General features: G+C 35.5%; 1 protein-coding gene across 2 annotated transcripts in view; it reads left to right on the forward strand.

Moving 5' to 3' along the window:
- DOK6 (docking protein 6) overlaps positions 1–26,238 on the forward strand; it is a 255,270-nt gene that overhangs the window by 202,441 nt on the left and 26,591 nt on the right. For both annotated transcript variants that reach the window (XM_042032484.1, XM_042032493.1), the window contains exon 7: positions 7,082–7,199. In XM_042032484.1, coding sequence (XP_041888418.1) covers positions 7,082–7,199 — 118 coding nt within the window. The remainder of the gene's footprint in view (positions 1–7,081; positions 7,200–26,238) is intronic.

Consider the following 26,238-nt stretch of genomic DNA (forward strand, 5'->3'; position numbering starts at 1 on the left):
TTTCTTTGATCTCTCTAACTAATGCATTTCAGTTCATTCTTTTTCACCTCAACTTACTTATCCTTACACTGTTCAGAAGAAAGATCTGGGACTCTCCCTATTCAGTAAAACCTTCTCTATAATTTTGGAGATGACAATCAAAAACTGGTTGAGGGTGGAAGGGACCTCTTGTCCAACCCCATCACTCAAGCCATGCCATCGAAGCTAGTTGTCCAGGACCATGTCCACATGGCTTTTGAATGTCTACAAGGTGAGAGACTTCACAACCTTCCTGGGCAATCTGTGCCAGTGCTTATTCAACCTCAGAGTAAAAGCGTTTCCTGATGTTCAGAGGGAAACTCCTGTGTTTCAGTTTGTGCACATTGCCTTTGGTCCTTTCACCGGGCACCACTGTAAAGAGCCTGATTCTGTCTTCTTTGCACTCTCCGTCAGGTATTTACAAACACTGATAGGATGAAGCCTTCCCTTTTCCAGGCTGAACAACCCCATCTCTCTCAGCCTGTCTTCACAGGAGATCATCTTCATGGCTCCCTCTGTACGTGCTCTAACAGGTCCCTGTCTTTCTTGTGCTGTGGCCCTCAGAGCTGGATGCAGTGCTCCACATGGGCTCTCACAAGAACAGAATAGAGAGGGAGAATCACTTCCCTCGACCTGCTGGCTTAGGTACGGTTGGCATTCTGGGCTGCAAGCATACATACCTGGCTCCTATTTCATGGCAACAGAAAGGACAGTCAATATCTGCGAATCATTTCTGTGCAATACTGGATTCTCTGTCATAGAGATAGGAGAAATTAGCACATTTGTGTTTGTTTCCACTAAGACCTGCTGTATAGTCAGGCTTGAAATATTCTCAGCTCTGTCCATGCTGGCATTATCTCCCATGTTATTAGTGAATGGTTTTATGAAATGAAAAATGGATAAAGTATTTGTTTATGTGTAATAAAATGGCTCAAACCTTTGAAAGATGTAAGAATATGAGCTTCTACCCTCACACTAATTATTATAGTTTCCAGGAAACTTCTTTCACAAAAAGGAGCAAACCCCCAATTTTGTGATACCTGTGGGTGAAGACACACACCTTACTGATATTCAACAAGTATAATCCCAATGTGCTGTAAAATTCATCTAATTTTCCTCCCAACATTAATCCCTTCTGTCAGACAACACTGATCTATTATGAGCTTCTTTTAGAGGAAAGAAGAAAAAATAAAAGAAAAAACCCAACACACTTCCTCCAGAAAAGGAGCAAAGCATCCCAGTTCTCTCTTTGTAGTGTGACCAAGGAAAATATTAAAAAACAATCAGTCCCTTTGAATCTTCCTTCAAAATGCTTTTCTTCCACCATTGCTTTATTATTCATTCACAATATTATTCCACCACTAAAGGATAATCATCATCCACCCTAGCACCACAAAGTAGTGTTACTTTTTTTTTTTTTTTTTTGGTCCATAATTGATTAAGTAACTCTCCAAAAGGTAATAGCAACGTTGGAATTGCTACTGAAAACCTTAATGCTAGAAATATATTATCAAGGCTGAAACTACTGAAATTACTTTTACAGATAGCTTTTCTATAAGTTTTTCCAGAAGACTTGTGAGGTCATATATTGGTGTGGGTTTTGCCAATGTTATGTATTCTGTCAGGAACAGCAAGCTGGATAAAAACGTGAAAATAGGTATAAAGCAGTGCCTAGCAAATAAATAGTATGCTGATACTTATAAATGTTTATAGTAATAGTAAACACCTTTAAGTAATGAACGCAGTCCAAGTAACAAATAACTATATTCTAAGCAACCTAAGTGATTGTGAATAAAAGGCTATAGAGAAATTATAACCAAAGAATATTAGTAACACATCACCAAAGGAAAGAATTTTCTCACTAGAATTTCATAGGACTATATCCTGCATCCAGTTTTATTAAATATTTTCAAAGAAGGATCAAGGCTCAGTCTAGTTATTATACTTCCAGATCTTACATTTATAACAATGTGGAAGTGGATCAGTGGAGACAGAATTCAAAATGACAAATTGGAAAATTGTTTGGAGCAGAAGAATTGATTTCAACAGAAACATTGGCAAACCTGTGCTTAAGAAGGAACAGTCTGCTTTACAGTACTGAATGAGAACTGGTTTTTGTAAAATAGGTCTATGTGTCATAGTATACAAGTTGAACATGGGACAACAGTTGCTGCTTTTGCAAAAAAGAGAAAGATACCCTTTTCTTGGTCATGACGAGAAAATGAGAAAACTCATTTTAAAAAACCCAAAACCTTTTCTCCTGCTTGTTCTCTGACTCAGGGGATATCTGAGCTGATGCTACCTACTAGACTGTGTGATTCTTAAGCTTTAGTAATTTTTTACTGTGGGTACCAGTGAAGTGAGTCTGTGTCAGATAATTGACACTTGAGAGGTGAAATATATTTCTTAATCTCATTCTCTTTCTTAATTTCTTTCTCTTCAAGGCATAACACACAAAATAACCTTCTTTAGAGTTAGAAAGAAAAAAATCTATATGATAGTATTCAATTCATATTTCTAGACTACAACTCTCGCTAGTCTTCTGTGACCTAGTTGTCTTGCTATTTGTTTAAAGACACTAATGAGAACTTGAAATGATACAGAGGGTTTTATCCATAATAAACTAACCTATTTTCAGAGCATATCTGTAAAAACCAAACTGTCCTTATTGTAGACTAAAAAAAACTGGAATGAACTATAAATTGTTCAGTTCGTCTCCTCAAGCCAAATGTATTTTCTATCACCTTCAGTGTTTTGACTTTTTAATGACAAAAAAAAGGAGAGAAAATAATATGCTAAAAAGATCAAAGCTCAGAACCCTAATACAGTTAACAGGCTCCATTCTTGGAATTGTATTCATTATTGATATCAGAGTAACAAATCTATTGAAGTGAATGGAGATGGCCCATGGGAATTAAAAGAAAATTTAGTCCTTAAGCCTTTCATGGAAGAACAATAATGAAAAATCTGGGAAACTTCTTACAGTGACACATTAATAGACTTTTTCTTTAATTTCTATTTTAATCAAATAGACCTGTAAGAATAATAAAGTTGTCACTAGCAAAGCAAAGGCTTCATATGACTCAATATTTTGGATATTTTGGCTTTGGATATTGGATTTGGATACAGGAAAGAAATGTAATGTTTACTGTGTGAAAGGTATTTTATCAGACAGATTCTGGAGGAAATGGATGAAGTATAACTACTAGGTGTTTCATGTCAGATAACAAAAATGTTTCAGTGATGTTTGGGGTTTTTATATTCCCACCACAAAATTCCCTGAGTTAATGTGGTTTTGATGTATGCGTTTCTACTTTTCACCTAAGTTCTAATTCTGTTATCACTTTCTCTCTCGTAAACTGGGAGAAAAAGTCTAGATTATGGCTTTTTATTTCCTGAAGTCTCATCAGACTTGAGAAATATCTGCAGCCAAGTCATTCTAGATGCATGTTCAATTTGGTATACTGCTTTGCTTTCCTTTGTTAAGACTGGTACATAGATGCAACACAGCAAAACAATCCTCAGTGAAATCAGAGAATGCTTTGGGTTGGAAGGGACCTTTAATGGCCATCTAGTCCAACCCCCCTGCAATGAGAAGGGACATGTTCAACTAGACCAGGTTGCTCTGAGCCCAGTCCCTGACCTTGAATGTGTTCAGGGACGAGGCATCCACCACCTGTCTGGGCAACCAATGGCAGTGTTTTACCACCCCCATCATAAAAAATTCTTTCCTCATGTCCAATTTAAATTTACCTTCTTTTCAATTAAAACCCTTACTGCTTGTCCTGTTACAACAGGCCCTACTAAAAAGTCTGCTTCATCTTTCTTATACGCCCCAGTAAAGTACCGAAAGGTTGCAATAAGGTCTCCATGAAACTTTCTCCCTGAACTTCTCCAGTCTGAACCCCAGTTCTCTCAGTTTGTCTTCCTGTCCTTATACTGAGATAGGTGAAATAATTTTTAAATATATTTTTTACTGTTACATGTCTGTTAAATTAAGGACAGTAATAAATCTGTGCAAGATGGTCCACCTGCTTTGAGAAAAGAAGAAAATTTAAAGGTTATTTACTTATAGTGAAAAGTTCTCTGTTTGCATTAGCTTTTTCAAAAAAGCACAGAGGAGAAACCAGTTGTTTTTTAATGAGGCATAGTAAAAAGACAAAAAGGAAGGGTATCTAGGACAAAGTCTCTAACTTATGAGTGTGATCTCTTTCACTGGTCTGGAACACCAGAGGTCTTGAACCTGAGCGTCTAATTTTTTGAAAGTTAAACAGTTCTGTAAATCTTCCCTGATTTACAAATTGTTTGTTTGTTTTGTTTTAACGTTGTTAACTACCAGAATTTCATTTACAGTTGGGGAAAAGGGATTCTGAAACAGTAGATCTCTGTACTTTAAATACTAGTTTAACCTGTAATTATTAATATAGCAAAGAGCTATCTAATAGTATAGGAACAATTGATTATATTGATGTTTTTATTTCTCTTTTCTTCACCTTGGCTTCAAGCTTTTTATCTGAAACACCCACAATGTAACATATAAGATGTTCTCTAGAGAAAATGGGTTTCTGTCAATGTATTATTCAATTTTCTTTGAACACAGGAATATTTTTACAAACAGCAGTTTGTAGAAGTAAGCATTCTGTCATTGTCAATTACACTTGATCAACAATGTGATTTTTATATGGATTAAAAAAGATTAAAAGAAAAATTATAGCTGATAGTAGTCTATTCAGTAAGAATAACTTCATGGACAAATTAATGTTATCATCCTTTATATGATATACAAGGTAATAAGGTGTTCAAATCCATAGGTTTACATTTCTATTTTAAAGTCTCAAATTAAAAACAAAATTGATATTTTATTTTAAAGTATTTTTTTCTGAGGATGATATTATAACAAACTAGAAAATGCATTTTTTTTCTCTATGGAGTCCCCAAAGAAATGTGGTTCATCTGGTCCTATTGCACTTAGCATATGGTGATAATTCTTACCCAAAAGGTGATATCAGAAGTTGTTCTTTAATTAGGGAATCTGAGGAAACAAAGTATTGTGAATGCTTGTAGTGCAGTCTTCAGCACTAGAGCAGTTCTTAACTTATTTTATAATGAGAACAGATTTTTTTTTTTGTTCTCCTAAATCTCTAATGTGTGCACATAAAGTTCTTCTGCATCAGTATTGGTCAGATCAGGCAGGAACTAATCACCTCAGGTCAGGAATAATTATATGTTTAACCACTTCCATTCAGCCCATGGATTTAGCATTGAGATAATAAACTGTACTCAAATTAGTTCTATTTACTGGAATTATTTTTTTCAGAATGCATACTAAGAAAATGTTTTGCCTTTAATTTACCTTTTGGGTGAATAAATTATGAATAAATTGTCGGTATACTGAAGTTAGATGATTTTATGTAATTTTCTTCCTCAACAAGTTACCCTTGTTACCCTTGCTATACAAAAATGGTAAAATAATTTAGAGGGCTTGTCACTGTCCTTATCTCTACAATAAAGGAAATTCTGTGTATGAATAAACTTTAAATCCCCAAGTCCCCCTAAAAATGTAATTCTTCTGATAGTGCTTTCAAACTTCTTTTTTAATGGACTAAATGCTTCTACAAGCTGTACCACTGACAAATGGAATGTAATACTTGGCTATGAATGAGCAGAAAAGACATTAGCTGTAGACAGGGAGTTATTTTGATGACAGTTCTCAAGAAAACAGAAAACAACAGCAGAAGTAATTACAGCATATTGTTCTGAAGCAAAATATATTCCATGCATCAGTTTGTGTTAATACCCAAAATTTAAATAATTTTAGATCTTTGAGCTTTGGGTGGATACTGTCTCTAATTTTTTTTTTTTTTTTTTTTTTTTTTTTGGGGGGGGAGAGGTTTAAATGACAGAATAATATTAGCTTTTAAAAAGGGTTTTTTTTAATTTGGCATTATGATTCTGAACAAGGAATCCTTAGGAATTAATGGCTAAACCTGCAGTAAATGATACAGACCTTGAATACCTTCTGCTCTGTAGCTGAACTCTCTGAAAGTCAGTTTCTAGGCACACCCTCTCAGAGTACCGTCCTGGTGCCGTCCCTTAAACTGAGAGGTTTTTCATTATAAATCTTCAGGCATAATTGATCCTTTGGTATTGATCCTTTCAGACAACCTCTGAAAAAATTATGCTCACAATGTTATGGTGATTTGTTAGATCCCAAAAATTATTGATCACATTTTATATTCTGTAAAGCCAGAGATACAAAAAAATTTGCAGGTGCATTCTCTTCTAGACACAAAAAGCATAACAGGAATATCCAAAGAGGTTGCCAGAATGCACAATCCTTCATCTTTCTTTTTTTTTCTCTGTAGCGTTGTCTTGTCTTTCACTCACATCAATAGTTTGTTGGAGACTGAGATCTCTTTAATAAAGTTCACATTCCTCCTGTCAGGTTTCTGTGCTGTAGCTCTTGTACACAGGGACACTCACCATGCAATTCACAGTTTCAGTCACATGAAGTCCCCCAGATCAGGAAAATCTTCTCTTGAAGTTGAAGCCTGCTGCTGGTGATGAGATGCCTCCACTTCAAAGGAGGATAAGGAGATTAATGACTCTCCATTGCTAATTCTCTTCTGGTTGTCTCAGATTCTCTCTTAGCGTGTTTCTAGGTATTCAATCCAATTTGCAGGCTAAATGACCAAAAGGAAATGTGATTGCAGAGGGGTTTAAGAATTTAGGCATATGCTAATCTATCATTATCATAAAGTTAAAGAAGAAAATAACAAAACGCTGGCAGCAAGAAGAATATCTGTAGATAAATAGGGACATATTCTGATGTCCTAATATTAACCTCTGCTAATGAACCTATATACCCAGATACACTTTTGCAGCTTTTTCCTGAGCATTCACAGTGCTGATGCTTGTAACACAGTTTAAATGATAGTATAAAACCTGTGGTAATTCAGAAAATGGTATCTTCATGACAACATAGGTTCAATTTAGAGTTTTGAGATTATCTGTCAAGTATGCTTATGTGTGACCTTCCATTTATGTTTGCTTTGGCTTTTAGCTCCAGACCAGTCTGTCTGAACCAATGACTTTATCCAAGTCGATCTCACTTCCTCGTAGTGCATATTGGCATCACATCACCCGGCAGAACAGCGTTGGAGAGATCTACAGTTTACAAGGCAAGTTGCTTATAATGCCATATCCATTAGCTTCTTTCCATTTCACCAGAATTCATGCAAATTGCTTTTTATTTGTACTGGTTATTTTCTCTCCATTTCATTTTATCAATTGTCAGGAACCTCAGCAGGATTCCCAAATTTACATAAAACAGGTTTCTTTTAGTCATTTTGTAAACTAATGGTGAAAATTATTTCCAGAATCACCACATAAAGCTGGATAGACAATTTGGCTCAATGTAGCTTCTCAGTAGCTAACGAATGTCAGGTTGTTTTAGTATTTTCTGCCAATAAGATGGGGCAAGTATTTGGGCAACCTCAGGGTGCCTAATTAAATCTACATAAAGTGACTATATGAGTTGCAAGATTAAAACAAAGTAATTCTAGGAAGAAGAGCTATTCTTGGTAAATTTGCTTGGCAAATCATATGTATGAACTGTTGACTCAACTTACAGGCCCTCAACAAATCATCTTCTTCTGTCTATGGTTTTCTTTCATATGTTTAGATTTGCTTAAGCCTTTAAATGCTATAATTAGCATAACTTCATGATGATGATCATCAAGTTATGATTCACTGCTCTTAAGCTGAAATTTATTTGTATCTTTTAGGAAACTGAAATTATTTTTACGTTTAAAATGTAGACCTTTTAAAAATAGCCTTTCATAAACATACCCCTTTGTATTATTTCTAAATGCCTTAAGGATTTTGTTTTACTTCTCTCTTAATAATCCCTTAGCATAAACTATTTACATTTAGATAGGAGGTTAGAAACTGCTCAGAATCAAGAGTACCCAATGCAAGGAAACAGTACATGTTTTCATGAAAATAAGTGAAATGCTTATGAAAGATGAAGGACACGAAATGTTTTGTTTTGTAAATTGTAACATAAATTAAAAAATCAGTGTGCGAGTCATTAAAGGGTACAGCATTTGTTTCCCATCATTCTCCATACAGCAAAGTTAATTTTTAATCATGGTTATAATCTTACATTTAAATACTGGTAATGAAAAAAAGAAAATAATCTTCCAGAAGCTATTTGTGAAAAAAAATTGTACTTGTACATCACCTTACAAATATTCATCATATCACTGATATTTTTTCATGGGCACAAAACGAATGCAAAAAAAATTTATTTGTAGAGATGTTAGATTTCTTTTTCTTGTGCTCTTGACGTGTCTTTTCTTCATCGGTGAGATAGTAAATGTGTTATATTCATGCTCTACAATCTTTTCCTTATAAATGGCCTTCAAAATAAAGGAAAGCAAAACTTTATATATCAAGTAATACTTAAAGTATCTATACCATCTAGTTGTGCAAGATTCAACATATTGGAAGTGTATTCTTAAAAATGCAAGAATTTTACTTTCTGGAAGTATGCAGATTTTATTCACATTTCCACTAAAACAGGGGACTAATAAATAGTTCAAAACCTAAGATTTTCATTTCTCCTACATGTACTATGATGACTGAAGCTTGAGAAAGTGTAGTTGATTTCAGGAGAGACTAATTCAATCTTACCAGTGGGCTAGGAAATGCATCCAGAAGACTCTGGTTGCAAATTTTTCCATGTGAGAATAACATTCATTATCTATAATGAAAATCTCTTTGAACCTTCTGCTGCAATTACTAATTAAAAGCAATGAATTTGTACAGAAAGTGAGGCGAGTGCAAAGTACACCTTTTCCTCCTAATACCTTGTCATACCGATAGTCTTTGCAGTGCAGGGTTGTCAAAGCATCAGCCCACAGAAGCTTCGTGGATGTGGGTGGAAGGTGGGTAGCAAGGAAGCAGATTGCAAGCATCACTTCAACCCTCACCTTAGTAGAGCAGCCAGCTGAGAAGAGCTGCTGCAGAGGGAAGAGTCACTTTCTGCTGCCATAATCTCCTCTGAGCTTCAAAAGTTGTATTACACCTTCAGAGAGGAGATGTTTTCTTTAGAGGACAATCCATCAAACTGCACTTCATGGGTATTTATGACAAAGCTTTGTACATTCAAGAAACAAATTTGAAAATTCCCCACATACTTCTAAATATCTTATAAACTCTAAAGTGAAATAACTGGAGTGGTGTCTACCTGTATCCAGGTGACAATCAATACCAGTAAAGTTGTAGCCAAGCTCACTGCTAAGTACAAGTGTTTCTACAGTGGCAATTATTTCAAACTTGCAGCCTGAAGTGACTAGAATTTAATTAATAACATCTGGTGATGTATAAGGAGAAATGAATATGTGCTCATACTACCTTAGATAAATTGGCTCTTTGGGAGTTATTTAGCAGTCAAATTTAACTTAATTAGTAGTTTGTGTTGATCTGATAATGAATATGCTATGGAGTAAGAAGGTAGGGGGTTTTGTGATTTTTGGTTTTTAAAAACTACATTTCAGATGAAAAAAGGAACTTCAATGAATGGGTGTTGGGTCTATCACGCTCCATTAGCCCATGAAAATACTTACATGTAAAGACCTGTAGAGATTAATACACAGAATAATAGAGCTAAAGGAACACAGGTTGCACAAAATATCTTAAAATGACATGGGTTAGTTTCTATTGATAATCCAACTATTGCCTTTAATTACAGTTCACAAATTAAATAGTGTCCTTAAATATTTTTTATCAAAAAGTAATTTAACTAACAGAGGAAAATGAGAAAAAGAGCTCTACACCATTTTTGTGCATACATGAGTATGACATGGATGAATTATGCATTTTCATAAATAATAGCTCTAAAAAAATTTGAACCCAACAGGAGATAAGCATTCATTGATATGTTATGCTTCCCTATACATCAAGATCCACAAAATTATAAAAATGAGAAGCCAAGAGTAACCCTATTAACTGAAATCATGGTTAAGAAGGAAAAAAATATAAGAGCCATATAAGCACGTAAAAAACTACCTGGTATGTTTCCTTATATTTCAGTGTTTATTGTTTATACCAACCATAAAATTTAGCACCGTTACACAAGATATTAAAAATTGACAAAAAAATCACATGTGTTTTTATACATCAAAAGATATTAAAGAGAATTAGTCTTTTTTGGTTTTGTTGTTTTCTTTGGTTTTTTTTTCATTTTGCATTTAGGGCTTTAAATTTGCTTAACATGCAAAAAAAAAGATTGCAGACTGAATTTTCAGCTATCTGAAGAACTCTAGTTCTTGCCCTTCAGAGTTTGGATGATACAAATGTTAAACATAGTCAGGTTATATATTATTATATAAATAAGGCCCAATAAAATTTTGGTATTGAAACATTCATTAGCTTTTTTTGCATTGCAGTTATTGAAATCCCTGAGGAAATTATGTTCAAAATATCTAATTACAGCCTGGCCTTTCTCCAAGAAATTCAAAATTAAGAAATGCTTTCAGTCACTCCTGTAGTGTTTGATCTGGTTTGTCCTAGTTCTTTGGACTTTGGTTTTGCTGTCCATACTCAAAATAATGAACACCTACCCATTCCATGAGAGTACTCTTGTGAAGGAGCATATATTTGTATAAGAATTACACCAGTAACATCTTACATGTTTCTTGCAAAAAGAGAGCACTAAAAGAATTTTTTCCATAGTATGGCTTATTACAATTTGCTTATAACGAATTTTATTTGCTCTATCGCAAATTGTTACCACAATTTGTCCTAAACCCATGCCAAAGTGATTAAATTACACAGAAAAATACTAAGAAGCCCACTAAGAGTCATATTTCTAAATTTAGTGAGGAATTTTGAGAAATAAAACTATTGCCTTTGAGGAGATAGGGCTTCAACTTGTAAGCACATGCCAGAACCATAACTAGACAGAAATAAAAAATGGCCCCGATGAAGTCTGTAGGAATTTTGCTGTTGATCTACAATAACCTTTTGTATTTCACAATAAATTTTAAGCAGGATAACATGTAGCGTTACTCTGGTCAGCTAAAAGGTGTTGTGCATAAAAGAAAGACAGAGTCACATACAAAAGATTTCACCCACCTACATAGTTTTCCAGCCTTTTCAAAGTAGAAACTCTGATATGTCACCAAAAATAAGCAGAGAATATTCAAGTTGCTAAATATTTAGAGGAGTTTGAATCATCCTAATCAACCCTCCTTAAGCTAATCCTGCAGGAAATTCTGATGTAGGCTTCTGCAGTTTTCTGCAAATTAAAGTATGTAAAATGAATGGGAGAGCATTTTTCATTTTGGCATTTCCATTGTTTGTTCATATGCCCAGCAATAGAGTACAGAATCCATTTCCCCATCTAATCTTGGTGCCTGAACAATGCGAATAACATAAAATGTTAGAATATATCTGTTATATAAACCTGATGGCTCAGTTATTTTTCACTGTCTACCAGAGGCTAAAGCTGAAATGCTTTATAGCCTTCCACATTCCTATTTCCTTTGCTGAATCTCATCAGGACCTTCACATTAGTAAATGAAGCCTATAAAATTTGAGATATGAATAAAGGACACCTGAAACAAGATACTTACTGAGTAGGAACTGCATAAGAGCTACATTATTTAAAATAACGGTATTATGTGGCTTCTCAAGTCTTATGCAGTAGATTTGATCCTTTCCTTTCGAGCTTTGAATTTCTGTGCTAAGTAGTGCACCACTAGACTGGTTTTAAAATGGCATATTGGAAGTGGGATGTGTCTTGCTCAGAAACCAGTAAAGAACTTCATTTTGTTCAGCAGTGATTGCTGCCTCTAACCAAGAGCATTACTGACAAGCTCTAAAGAGTATCTTGACATATTCCCATTCATTCTGATAAATGATTGCTGAGTTAAGAGGTTGTTGCAATTATGAGCCATGAAAAATAGGGGAAGATGGGAAGCCAGAAACGATTAGTAAAGCATATTTCGTTGTCAAATTCAGACCTCCTGATTTCATTTAAGCCCAATACTTTGGTGCCCTTTCTCTCAGGAGATGGTCCTTCAGTGAGATCACTTGTCAATGGGGTTGTTCTGTACCAGACCAGAAAGCACTGAAGTCACTGTACTCTCAGCTTAAAACTGAAAGCCAAAACGGTGTAAGGAGAGCAATTAAATATTGGCTGATTGCCTCCTCTCCCCTCCAAAACCCAACAAATGTAAGTTCTTCAGTGCAAACTACACAGATTCTTAGCTATAAATCTCTTCTTATGTCTTAGCTTAATGACTTCATAAATATGTGATGACAATAGCTTCTCACTTGCTATTACCGTGAGAAGCAAATCAAGCTTTGCCCCCAGCTTAACGTAAGTGACACCAGGAATCTCTACTCTGACTTTGCCTAAGACTCACTACAGTTGTGCTACAGTCATTTGATCTCTCTGCTGTATTGTAAAATTCAAGGACCTGCAGTGTGTCATGAGAGCTGCAGTGCAATGAAAGAATGTGTGTACTGGGAGAATAGGCATAACCAGCTCCGTGGATGCTTTCAGCTGGTACTGGGTTGTCTGAAGAAGAAAGGTTTGCGAAGGGAAAATTGAAATACTTGTCAAAGATCAATTTTGTTAAAACTGCTTTTTTCTATTAAATTGTTTCACCAATAAATCAGGACTGCTTTAGCTATGACCATCTGATTTTGTGTTAAATATGTTATCACGGTTAGAATCAAAATAATTGTCGTTTCATTTTTGTAATTTCAAACAAATTGAAATACTTTTATGCTGACAAATCACTCAAATTATTACGCAAAATCATGGATGACTAAACTCCCTTTAAGACAACTTGGGGTGAGGGGAAGCCTGCACACTTGTGAAAAAAATATCTTGGCAAAAAGATGTGTTTTCTTTAGTGTTTCTTTGCAGGAACAGTTTATACTTCATTTTCTTTCATTAAATATTTTTACATAAAGCAAAAAAAAAAATTATTGAAATTAACATGTCAATAGAACATGTTCATAAAATATTTTATAAACCAGAAAAGATGTAATCTTGAAAATAGGCTGTGTAACAGGAAGAATGGGGGAATGTTAATAATACCAGCTTTGCCAGCTGCAACGAGGAAAGAATCCAAGCCCAAGGATGTCAAGTGCAATTGATTGTGTTCTACTTTCAGTGGAAAAAAGATGCTCCCTTCATGCTCTAAACTTTATGACATAAAATAGGATCATATAAATTTATACTTAAGGGCTGGTTCAAATCGACGTAACGTTGACCTAATTGACTAATGTTTGGTTATTATGCAGTTTAAAATATATATTTTTATAGAAGGAGCATCATAAGATTTCAAATACATTAACCTTAAGTTTCCTTAAGGTTTTCTTTTATATGTATCTCATTTTACTAACAACAAAATTGGGGTGACAAGGTTTGTGGCACATGTCATATGGTCTGTTGCTAGTACAGACCTATTTATTTTCATGGTAAGGCCAATTTAAGCACAATGAACGCCCATCTCAGTATGTTCAGTTTAATCAAGCCATAAGAATATGTTCCTTATAACTCCATAGTGCATTTCAGCTGTGCAGAACTGATTAAAAAATCATAGTATTATTCAGTAGAGACAAAAAATGTTCAAAAATCTTAGAATGTCTTTCATTCTCTATTTGTTAAAAAAAGCCTTTTCATCTTGGTGAATTTTTATGTCCTGCCAACTTTTTATTTGATCAAAATGATACGTTGTAAGAAACTGAGATAAATTTCACAGAAGTAAGAACTATGAATAACAAAGGAAATGTCCTCCCAATGCAGAGTTAGCAAGATTTCACCAAAGCAAAAGTTCGTCTTTTCAAAAACCGAAGTCTGCAGCTCCTTGCAGTTTTTTGTTTGAATACTAGAAGCAAGTTGGCTGTTTAGCTGCTGGATACTTGTTTATCCTTCAACATTCTTTGAAGATTCCTTTTGGGGAATGATTTTAATGAAAGGTTCATTTCCCTGAGTTTAAGAACAAATGAAATATTCTGTTATAAAGCTTCATGGAAGAAAAAAAAAACACAATACCAGATTTGGAGAGAGATAAGAGAGAAAGGACTTGGTAGAAACCAGAGTTGCATGCTCTGGAATTTACATGATAAATATCAAAACAGAGTGAGGATAAAGTTGTAAGATTCCTTCTACTCTCTTTAATGACTCAATTATGTATGTTATTGTTGGTAGGTCAAGTTTACATGCAGAGGGACAGTGCCATGGTTGTTTTCTCTGAGCTGGTAGTAGTGCACGTGATGTAACATGGCACGAGTGGTTGTGCTCCCAGCACAAGGCAGTGAAGGGAACCAGCAGCCTCTGGTGATGAGGCTCAGCTTGTTGCCCTATGCCTGAGAGGCTGTTCTGCCCGGGGTGTGTTGATTAAGAGACTAAGGACACCTCTTCTGTCTGTCACTTACCATTCTTGTACTTTCATCCTCACCCAGGATAGAAAACAGAGTCTTGTCCAACCCATCTCTGTCTCCAGGGATAGGCAGTCGTTGGTGGGACTGCCACTGTAGGTATTAAGTTTCTTTTTTTCTCTGCAAACTCTGCTGAGGCCAATACAGCCACTGCAGGATGTTCCAAAGCTGCTTGATAAGAGCTGAATTGGTGCCACTTGCTTATAGTCACTATTATCATGCACTCAGGGTAAAGCATCTACTTCATCACTTGAATATTTAGCTGAGAATTGTGCAAAGCTGTGTTTTCGGCCTGAAGAAGACACATGGCTAGTTAGTTATAGCTATACAACTTTTTATCTTTCCTGAATTAAATGTAATTAAAATAAGATTTTTATCAGCTGTTTGGTTTCAGCTTCCAAGAAAAATATTCTTCTCCGGGCTTGCAACAGTGCTCATTGTTTTTGCATTTCACTAATTAAGCATTTAAACACTAACAGACTTACTCTTTTCTGTACTGAAATTCTGTAAAGTTGTCATTACTGGGTATGGATCTTCTCCATAGAAGTTAGTGAAAACTGCGTGAAGCAAGTTTTCAGTTTTACCTCATTTTGCCACTTTTCCACACATCTGTAAAAATAGATAACAAAATCTTTTTTTCCTAAATAGTGATACACACATGCCAGAGTAGCACCTGTGTCTCCATATGCTTGCCTACCTTTTTGCTAAAATAGGAATGAGTTTTGGTTTTCTCATTCGATTTCTGCATGCTATGTTGTGGTTTCTCATGGGAGGTTGTCAGATTTCCTACTTTCTTGATCAGGGACTGATGGCATCAAACCAGAAATGCAGGTACCCAAATGTGCTTTCTATGTCCTCTTTTAGTATGTGGACATCCCAGGTTTTGGGAATATTCACAAGTATTGATGTTGCTGGAAATTTGTTTCAGAGTCAGTTTACGTGTGTTGAACCTTTTAATTTTAACATCCTATTCTCATGGCAATTGTTACAAATGCATCATCAATTTAAATGATTGGTTGTTGACAGATTGTGGCCATTTATTTTTATCTATTATCGTTATACCATTCCAGTACATATCAGCAGGTTTGCAGGGCTTCTGTTTGTGAGGTGAAAGTCCTATCACCAATTGATATCACAGATATCTTGTGATGGAAAAGATAACCTGTTCTGGGTTAGGAAATGGAAATGTGTTTCATTCAGTCTTGTCAACTGTCTCATTATTCTCCATTCATCAGAGCAGGTATTTAATTCTGAGACGTAGCTCAGCAGGTTTTCATCCTTTTCATGCCTCTTATAGAAACACTTGCCTCTGATCAAGCATGTGTGTTTTGGTTTAAATGTCAATCTGTTTCTGGAGAGTCTTGTTTTTCTCCTGTCACCATGTATCAACTAACACAACCCAGTTTTAACAAATAAATAGGGGGAAGGGCTGGGAACAGGGTCATGGGCAGCAAATGCCAGACATTATCTGTACCAGTGTGTGATTCTTCACTCCTAAGATATACTGGCTTTCATGCACTAGGCATTTTGACTCTCCAGGATACCAGTGAGATCTCTTCTTAATGCCTGTGGCTGCGAAAGTCTCTTAACTTCTAGGCCATAGATCTTCTCTTCATCTAGTGTAAGAATGAGGAAAAGGGATTTTTCTTGAGCTTCTTTATCATTTTGTACCTGATTTCCTGGCCAGCATTTCAAAGCAGAAAACTTCTCCATCTTATGTTCATGGATTGGACCAGCACCAAGGTGTCTTACAACTGCAGAAATGTCAAGAACAGCTCAGAATGCTTCTTAACATATTATCTTAGTTGTACTTCAGATCTTTATAGAACTGAAGGAACCAGTCATGTATTTTTCAGTGGTGTTTATCATGCAAGGAAACACCATAGAGGGGGACAATTTAAGCTTCTATCTTCGTAGTGTGATTTTTTTTTTTTTTTGCTGATGTTGCAGTAAATAGAGATATTGCCAGGGACATAAATGACATGCTCGTGCATACCTGCTACTAAATGGGAAAATGTACAGAAAATTTGAATAGTATCATTGCTATGAATATAAGATGCTTACTCATTTTGTTTATTTAAATATTCAAAACCATGTGAGATCTAAAAGACAACCTTCCTAACTAGACAAGAAAGAGAAGTTAATTTGTTGTTAAGGCACTGGTCCTCAGCTGTTGCAAGTCGTCCTTGTGCATGAAAAAACCAACCAAATTCTGCCGACCTTACAAGATGAAAACTTTTCTCTATAACTCATGTCCACAAGCACTGTAGCATATACAGAACCCCCACTTCTGAGCATTTCTTCAGTAGCCCATAATTATGTAGAGCCTTTATGACAGAAGTTAATATTTATCCTCATAGATATGTATCTCGATGCATTTTATGTGATAAAGTATCTACACATTTGCTGTGGCCTTAAAAATTATCTTTATGAAAAACATTTCTTTTTCTTATTTTTTGTCACCAGTGAGGTTAGACACAAAAAAAATTGAGAATATCACTGCAGCTGTGGAAATGGTTAAATGGTTTAATAAAGCCTTCTCAGTACCATCACACAGCATGAAATTGTCCCAACATATAGCGCTGCAGTATAGGGTAACAACTAGAGAATGGGTCTATACCTTTAGACTGTCAGTAAAGCAATATTCAGCCTCAACAGTAGGGGAGTCATGATGCCCTTATCTCCCTGCAAACAGCCCCTAGTCAGTAGGAGCTCTAACGCCAAACCCTGTAAGTTGCTGCTTAAAGCTATTTTTCATCCTGAAGTGATAGATAGAATCAGCTTTGAACCCTGTTTTTGCTGACCTCAGAGGAGTAAATTACCTTGCTCTTTGAGGCAGCATGACTCACCGTGTGACTGTTTGCACAGCCCTTGCAGTTTTCACCTACCTGGGAAGGAATCATTGAAATCTGACAATTATTGTGACATCTCTCATCTGACAACCAAGCGCTGGTCTTCTACCAAGATGCTACAGTTTATGTACCTACTCTTTGAAATTTGTTGTTTCTTTAAGTGGCCACTGAAGACATTAACCCAGAGTTATTTTTCCAGAGACTTTTTTCTGGTAGAGAAATATTCAGAATTAGTTCATAGCATTTTGTCTGAAGTGGAGATACTTATATGCATTTTGCTGACACATATGCACTTAGAGGACTTTTTATTTTTCCAGACAGTTACAGTCAGGGATGAGGGGGTTGTCTGGAGTTTTACTAACAGAAACTGAATACAAAGCTCATGGATATAAGTGTACCAGTCATTATATATATCCCCAAACATCTTACACAAAAATCTCATCCAAAAATATTAACAGGATTTTTTAAACCTTGAAAAGCTTTAAAAAATATTAAGTAGATCAAAATTAAATGTATAATCATAGATAATATTTGAGTTTCGTATATTATTACACATTACTTTTGGATAAATTATTGTAACACAGATGTTATTTCAATGTGGAATCTCTTCTAACCTGTATAGCTAAAATACCTCAAGATGTGCTAGACCCTGCATATGTACATTACATGTCTTCTAAATTATATATTCAGTTCTAAATACCTGCAAATTTAGATAACTCACATCCAGCATTTTTTCCTCACAAAAGTATTTGTTAGATCAAAAATATTATTCAGTCAAAATTGGACTTAAACAGAAAGCTATGTTACCTATCAATTATCATGTATGTTTATTTTTGTAAAGCATATGACCATGTAGAACATCTTGTAAATCTCCTTCCACTGTGTGACACATTTGTCTTTTTTGAGTTGCCCAATGAACACTATATTTCTGTTAAAATCTTTTCTCAGCTCTTGTCTATGTGACATTGTTTTCATTTCTCATAGATCATACAAGATTATTATTCCCTATTATTCGGATGTCTCTGATGCACAAATAGTTGGTGACAATTAGGTCCAGTATTCCTGATCATGTGTCAGAACAAAATGAGTGCCAGATCCCAGTCTGTTCTAGGTCAGCATAGCTTTGCCAAAGAACCCTTCAAGTGTTTTTGCTGAAGAGATATGTATTTTTATTTCTACCCTACATAACATATCAAAAGTGTTTATTTCACCACAGTTATTGTTCTGTACTTCTTAGATCTGTCATCATAAATGCAATGGTTCGTAGTTACCATTTTAATGTGCTAAAAGTGCTTTTCATTTGAAGCTTGTTCTTGTCACTCTAACGTTTCCTTTTCTTAGCAGATGTTTTGTTTTTTATCCCAAACTATGACTTGTTTTTTTTAATGTTGGTATTATGGCTATGTGCAAAACAATATCGCTGGTGTTTGCTGTGCACTAAATCTAGTGTCTGTGGAAAGTGCAAGAGACACATTTGTTGCCACACAATAACTAGAAGCTTCTTTCCCAGGGACAGGCACTTTGGGCACAAAGACATAAAGTGACAGTTTCTGAGCTGGAAGGTCACAATGGAAGGATTATGGTTACCACACTATTTCACCATTATACCAAAATATAGATGCCTTTGACAAGTTTTCCATAAGGTGATAAGCAATTCAGGTCTTTCGTGTTCACTAAGACCCTCAGTAGACTGAAAAGTTAAGTGAAGGGCAAGAAGAAAGTCTGCCTAGCAGTCCCCATTCAGTGGTGTTAATGTGTTGTTAAGTTGAAAGCCTTCATATCTTCAAATTCTAACTCAGCGAAAGATCTTTGTGTCTGGGGTTTTTTTGCTTGCTCATTTGTAGTAGGAGAAGAATCCCTGCCTGGATTTTGATGCATAACTTAGAGATATAATTTATTATAAGTAGCAGCAGTCCTGATTAAAATGTTGCCTTGTTTCCTTACGATCATCTTGATGCGTGGAATAGGACAATTGTGATTTGACAAAACAGTAAGTCCAGTTTGAAAGTGCCAATGCTTCAAAATGCCATGTCTCTGTGATTCAGAATGCTGAGCTGGGACATACTCATTAAAATAGTTCACATTTGTTCAAAATATTTTGATAGGTAGCTTTGTGAAGGCAAACTTTTTGTCAGGTTAGATATCCTTTGGACATTATAACAAATCAGGCATTGTCTGGTCTCCAGTCACTGGCATAATGCCAAGTTCAAGGCTAGCACGAACACCCTGCTGTGTGTTCTCACCTGCTCACTGTAAACGAGCTCATATTCTGAGGCCTGATCTAGATTCAGTCTGTGTCATCAAATGATGCATCTGTGCCTCAGTGGCACCATGACCCAAATCTCCATTTTGAATTTTTCTCCTTGCTGTAGCAGCTGTGGGGCACAGGTCAGTGTTCAACAACTAGATCTCCAGCAGGGATGCAAGAGCTGACACACAAGTTTTGGAATAAAAATGTAATTGGATCCTGGCTCTGAACCATCTAACATTTAAATTGGCCTAAATCAGTCAGTCTACTTTCCAGATGCAGATTACTGCTTCCTCAATATTGCAGGGGGTATGTTTCCTTGGGGCTCTGGAAGCTTTAAGTCCTTAAATAGAAGTCAGCACTGATACTGATATGATTATAGCAGTTCATGCAAGCTGAAGGTGTGACTCCTGGGAAAGCAGATAAGTGCCCTGAATTCGCACCAGCTATGAGAATAGTGTTGGTACAGGAGTACTTTAAATATTGCAAAAACGCTCTCAGTACTTCTCGAGACCGTGTGTCTCAGCAAAGGCTTCATAAAACAATGTGAGTAGTGCCAGATACCCATATCTATGGGGTGTTTTTTACAGACTGTGTTAATGAAAATCTGAATATTTTAAAAATTTTGTGGGAATTTTTTTTTTTTTTAAATTAGGGTTTTCTGTGATAACCTTTTTTTCTCAGTTCTCAAAGCTTATGTTGTGAAGCAGGATCACTGAACTGGCGCAGACATAAAACAGTTTCTTCTATTATGGAAGAGAGTGGTATATATGGTCCCGTGGAAATCCTTTGGAATAGCATTTTTATCTCTGAAACTATTTTTTTTTCTTCACTGAGAAACAGGATGATTTGGAAAAATATTATACAAAAGCACCATTGTATTTTTAAGTACGTGACTGAGATAAAGGGTTATTCATTAAATATTGCTGATGTCTGATTCTGAAGTCAAGCAAATAATTATTATTTAATTTTTTATTATGATTCCTCAAGAAATGTTTAATATTAATTGTTTTTCTGTTTCATTTTTACTACTAACACATCTTTTATTAATGAGAAATCTTAGGTTCATCGCTTTACTTGAAAATCTGTTTCCTTTCAAGAAGCCAGAAGTAGACAGAAAATAACAGATACCTTAGGGTGGAAGGGTGGGAGAGAAAGGATCCTATCTGAGATTCTTATCAGGAAAGATCACTTTCCAAAAAGTGAATAATCAGTATTATAGTGTGTCCCTCCCACTAAAGATGCTGTGTGCCAGGATTTAAGCTTGTTTTAAATAACTGCTGTATTTTCATGGCTGTAGAGTTTCAGTTTGGTCTTGAGCTTGAGCATTTTAGGGGAAAGAGGAAATGCATTTAACTCTTCCTTCTTCTGATTACTAATTGCTTAAAAACAGTACACTGTACCTACAGCTTATCTTATAGATACTAACAGTGAGCAACTTTACTTTGTGATCAAACTGTAGCAGGGCTATATAGTCTCTTATTTATTTGACCAAGAGGAGGAAGTGCATCACAGACTCTTGTAATCCTATGGAAAATAAAGAGGGAAGAAGATGAGGTTCTATTTTATAGTGGCTCAAACAAAAAAAAAAAAAAAAAAAAAAAAAAAAAAAAAAAAAAAAAAAAAGGCATCTGGTTCTCTGCCCTGGAATGTTAATAAAAGCACTGTAGTGACAATAATACAGCCTCTTCCAGGATGGAAGGAACAAAAACGTATGTTCTGCCTTCTGGCGAGAACAATGGTGAGGCATTTTATCTGTCAAATCTATCTGTATGTGCAATGCTTCTAGAAACATGGTATCTGTGTACTGAAATATGGGAAATTTAATTTAACAACTCTACAAACCAAAAATGACAAAAACAGAAAACATATTCCGGAGTATATGTGTAGATTTTAGGAAAAAGAAGAACATCAGGGATGTTCATTTTATATTCATTATCTAAATACTAAGTAGTTTTTTTTAATGTGTGTATATAATATAGACCGTGCCCAAAGAAGAAATTGGCTTTTTTAAGACACTATTAAATAGATCAATTTTGATAGAAGGTTTTGGGTGTTAAAAACTATTATGGGATTTATTCCAGTAAATTAGAATTTTAAATACAAATCTTCCAAATTGTTTGGGCGACTTGATTTTATTGCTTTTATGTTATGAGAGAGTGGCCACAGATCACATTTTCAAATACTTTGAGAAGTACAGTCACTAAAATCCAATAATTTAACACACTATTGACAGTTGGAAATTATATTACTTTCCTAAAATGTTTTATTTTAGTGAAAAAAAATCTAGGCAAAGAGTGTTTTTCATGAATATAATTCGATTGGTTGACTCAAATTTACATTTATTCATTTTACAGTAAAATTAATTTCATAAATTATAAGAAAGTTTACTCAAAACTGCTTTTGAACTTGGAAAACTTTTGTGTAATATATATCTGCTCATAATCTTATTTTCTCACAGTGCATGCATAAACTAACTCAATTCTGCATCTATATTTGACTAGACTAACATTATATTGCATCATTTTCTTGTTTGTTGAAATAAGAGTACATTTATGAGTGGCCTCTTATAATTTTGCTTTGATTTAGTTTACATTTTTTATCTTGCATTTTCTTCTAGAAACAACAATCTAAATCAATTTTGGCCCTCTGTACAGACACTTGATATTTTGTTAGTATATTTTCTGGTGATAACCACTTTATTATTTTCAGGATTGCATTTAACAGGCCAAGGAGATTAAGCACTATTATCAGACAAGAGCAACTAACTGTGTCAGTGAACAAATTACCTTATCTGTAATCATTCTTAAAGGGTTAGATCACATGCATAGATTTTAGTGAACATCTGGATCATTAATCAGCTTTGGTTTAAATACTTTTGTTATTTTATTTTACACCTGAAATTTCCTAGCAGAAAGGAGAAAAAGTCCTACTGACCTCCAATGTATGTCCTCACTCTCAACTGAGACTCGTGATCCACTGATCTCTTCTGTAATTTCCTGGTAGTATAAATATAACACATTACAGAATTATGATTCTGTCCATTGATTAGGAAAAGCTATCACTGTGTATGGGAAAGTTCAGGTAAAGACAGTGGCATAAAACTAAAAAAGACAAACCTTAGAACTGTCACAGCACATTCAACCCTTTTAAAGAGGAAATAGAAAAGTACTGCAGTGAAGGACTCAGATGAAGGGGTGAATGAATGTGGCAATAATCATGCTCATTTATGTGCAAATTTTGCCTTAACATTTAACCTTTTCTTCATATTAAGTGTACTATTTTTGGTTGTTCACATTGAATAGCCATGCAAGAAACAGTTAATTATTTTACTTTATTTGTATTTCTGTCATTCTAAATATAAGCTTACAGTGAGATGATACGATATATTCCTAAATGTCATAAAATCATAACCTGTCATCAACATCTCTGTGGTTTCAGACAAAAATATAGAGAGTACATATAATGAGAACAGTGGTTTTTATCACGCAGCCTTATTATACTGCTGAGTTGACTGAAACAAGTGCTTGAAACAAAAGCACATAGATTTTACTTAAAGGACAGGGACATTCTCTACTCACCATGAGACCAGTAGATATGAGTTATTTCTAGAAAAAGGAGCATTTTAGCTGAAATTAGCTGAGCACCTTTAAGAGGCATTCTAGTTTCACTGTCCCATGCACAGTACGGTGCAATGGACTACTATTAAAGGACCCTAGGAGCTGTGTTTATTGTCATTATTGCCACTGAATTGCAAAGAAGTCTGTGTCACTGCAAGAAAATGTTTCTTGCTCTCAGGAGACTTCAGATTTTCTGTGAATGGAAAAAGGCCAGTATTAGGTCAGACCTGAAATATGCTTACTTTGGGTGGAAATTCTGTGATTTTTGATGGGAATAAGAAGGAATAACCTCTACCAGGGGCTGTAGAAGTGCAATGAGAGGAGCATTTGAAAATGCAGGATCAGTATAGCTTCTTAGTCTATAGTTTATCACATTACTTCTGCTAGCAATGAGGTAGACTATTCATTCTCATATTTAAGAGGGTTATATTTTTCTCAGAGATTTTATTTTCCTCCTCACCAGCTCAGCTGGTCTCAGTCCACTACTAAAGCTTTTCATTAAAGATGACTTTATTAAGTAAGTGTTCGCTGTTTCCTTTGCTCCCAACTGCTCATGAGTAAGGCAGGGTCCTAAAGTCTAGATAATGTCAAATATCTTAGCCATCAGAACAATGTATGAAACAGTTCCTAAAGGCTAACTTGGTAAAACTGATTGGCTTGTAGACCAAATGCCATTCTGTGGTCAGAAAGGACAATGGTTACAAGACTACTTAGGTGTGTCCATAGACACAGTTAAAGTCAGTGACATAAATTCTCTTCCAGACATATCTTAGTGCCATTAGGCACTAGATCTTTAAAGGAAAGTGGGATTGGCTGAGCCAGGGGGGAAATATCAGATTTTTGTGTGTGTAAGTGTACACAAATACGTTTACAAACCACAAATTAGATCTATTACATAGCTATAGAAATACTACAGTGCAAAAACTTCTGCAACTTCTACTTTGATTCCATATTAATCATTATTAATCACACTAATTCATGAACTTGATTGGATTGGTCTGTCCAGGATACTGAAAAAAATTGTGCTGATGACTGCATTCAAATCATTTTTCTGTCTGCCCCTTCCCAATGAAAAGAGGAAACTTCAAAGGAATGCTTTAGCACAAGGATACTGTACAAGAGGAGTTAGGTTGTTCTTGCTAAAATGTTGTGACAGAGGAGCAGAGTTTTTAGTGTTATTGGTCTAACAAAATTCCATCCAGACCATTCAGCTAATTGAAACAAGAGTATCTGTTGAGATGGGCTATGTCTCATGTCTGTACATATTTTTAGTGTTAGAGGAACTTTCCAATGTACATCTTTATACTTTCCTTTTTCTCTTTGACTTTGTGATGGTCTAAAGTGCAGGACAAATTCCTTTTTCCTGAAGAAATTATTTACTGTGCATTTTTACATGAAAGTAAGCATTTCTTAGAGCAGGCTTATCATAGCTCTGCATGTTGGCCTGACAGTGGGAGAACTGCTCTTTCCTTAGCAATATTAAACCTACAGCGCTGGGTTCCTTTTCCATAATTTTAGCATAACAGCAGGGTGGAGACATTAATTTGCTAGTGAAACCTTCAGAACTTTAAAAATGTCTTTCTTCTACAGTTTGTAAGTCTAAATTCAAATGTATGTTTTGGTTTAAATTCAGGAAAACAGAGCATGAAAGCAATCATTTTAATTTCTTAGCATGATAGTCTTTCTTTTAGTTGTTGTGAAGTTCTCACAATGGGGGCTTTGCTAGCAGACAGTGTCTCTGCTGTAGCATTTTGTTTTTATGTGTAGCCATACGGTGCTCCTGCTTCAGAGTTATTCTGAGGCCAAGTATGTAGGGGGGAAAACAGCTATGCTACCATTCATTACTTTCCATTACACAACTCATTCTAATTGCTCTTCTTCTTATTAAATGGTAGAGTAAAAAATAAATCTTGTTGTGCTGTCAGTCTGTACTTTTATGCAATATCTGATGTCATATGGCCAAATTATCTCTCATTATTAATACTGGAAAATGGTGGGTTTCAATGTCCTCCTTATTAAAGGCATTTTCAGACTTTTTAACATCTTTCTGGGAGTATGCATGATGGATGAATCTGTGTATGCCTGGGTGAGAAAATGTGTCCTAGAAACATAAACACATTTTAAATTGGAATACTATGTCATGTGACAAAAAACAGAACACTTTCTAGAGCTTCTTTTTATTTTTAAATGGATCTAACTAAACATGGTGTGGCTTCAGAGCCAGGGAATTAAAATTTGCTATTCAGTACAATACACAATGGGAGGATCTGAAAGTATCCTTGACATAAGCAGAAGTTGCAGCACAGAATCTGCTGTCTTTAAAAACAAGCCTACAGGAAGAAACCATACTCCCGTGCAATTTCAGCTTGTGTGAGTAAGGTTTGGTAAATTTAATGCCACCAAAAGTGGTGATTTGGAATGGGGAAACACAGAAATAAAGGGAGCCCAAGCCCTTTGTCTTTTCGTCAAGGCAGTGACCAGCATCTTGGGAATTACCACGAGTAACAGCAAATATTCTTTCTGTATGGTCACAAATCTTTGAGCATGCTCACTATTTAACCTGTTAGGAAAATGGCAGCTTGAACTGTAGCACTGTCAGTGCACTGTCTCTTCCCTGAACCAGCAGAGCTGGCAGGGAAAGAGTAAGAGGTTCCGTTTTGTTACTTTTCTGTGTCGAGGGAGTCTTCATTAAACTGGATCGCTGGGCAGCTGCCAGCTGAACCAATGTACAGCAACAGCATAGATTTAGCACACAGATGTATAAATTTTTTCAGACTGTCCTTTTTCCCCCCAGTGAAATTCCCAGAATTATCTCAGATGTGCCATTCTCCTTAGCCTATTCCTGTTGGAAAGGTATTATTGAGTGCAGCTGATGCTGTTATAAACACAAACTTCTGCACCTACACTAGTAGTCTGATCATGTAGTATCTGAGTCAATAAAAGGTGTTCCTTTGCGTTCAGTGGGTTGTGTGAAATACAGGCAACTGCTCTCCTCAATTTCTGAAGATTCCCACAAAATACATCAGTCTGAGAT

This window comes from Corvus kubaryi, unplaced genomic scaffold, assembly GCF_017639235.1.
Source record: "Corvus kubaryi isolate FWS band 111438036 unplaced genomic scaffold, C.kubaryi_AGA036_p1.0 132, whole genome shotgun sequence".
NCBI classification, from domain to species: Eukaryota; Metazoa; Chordata; class Aves; order Passeriformes; family Corvidae; genus Corvus; species Corvus kubaryi.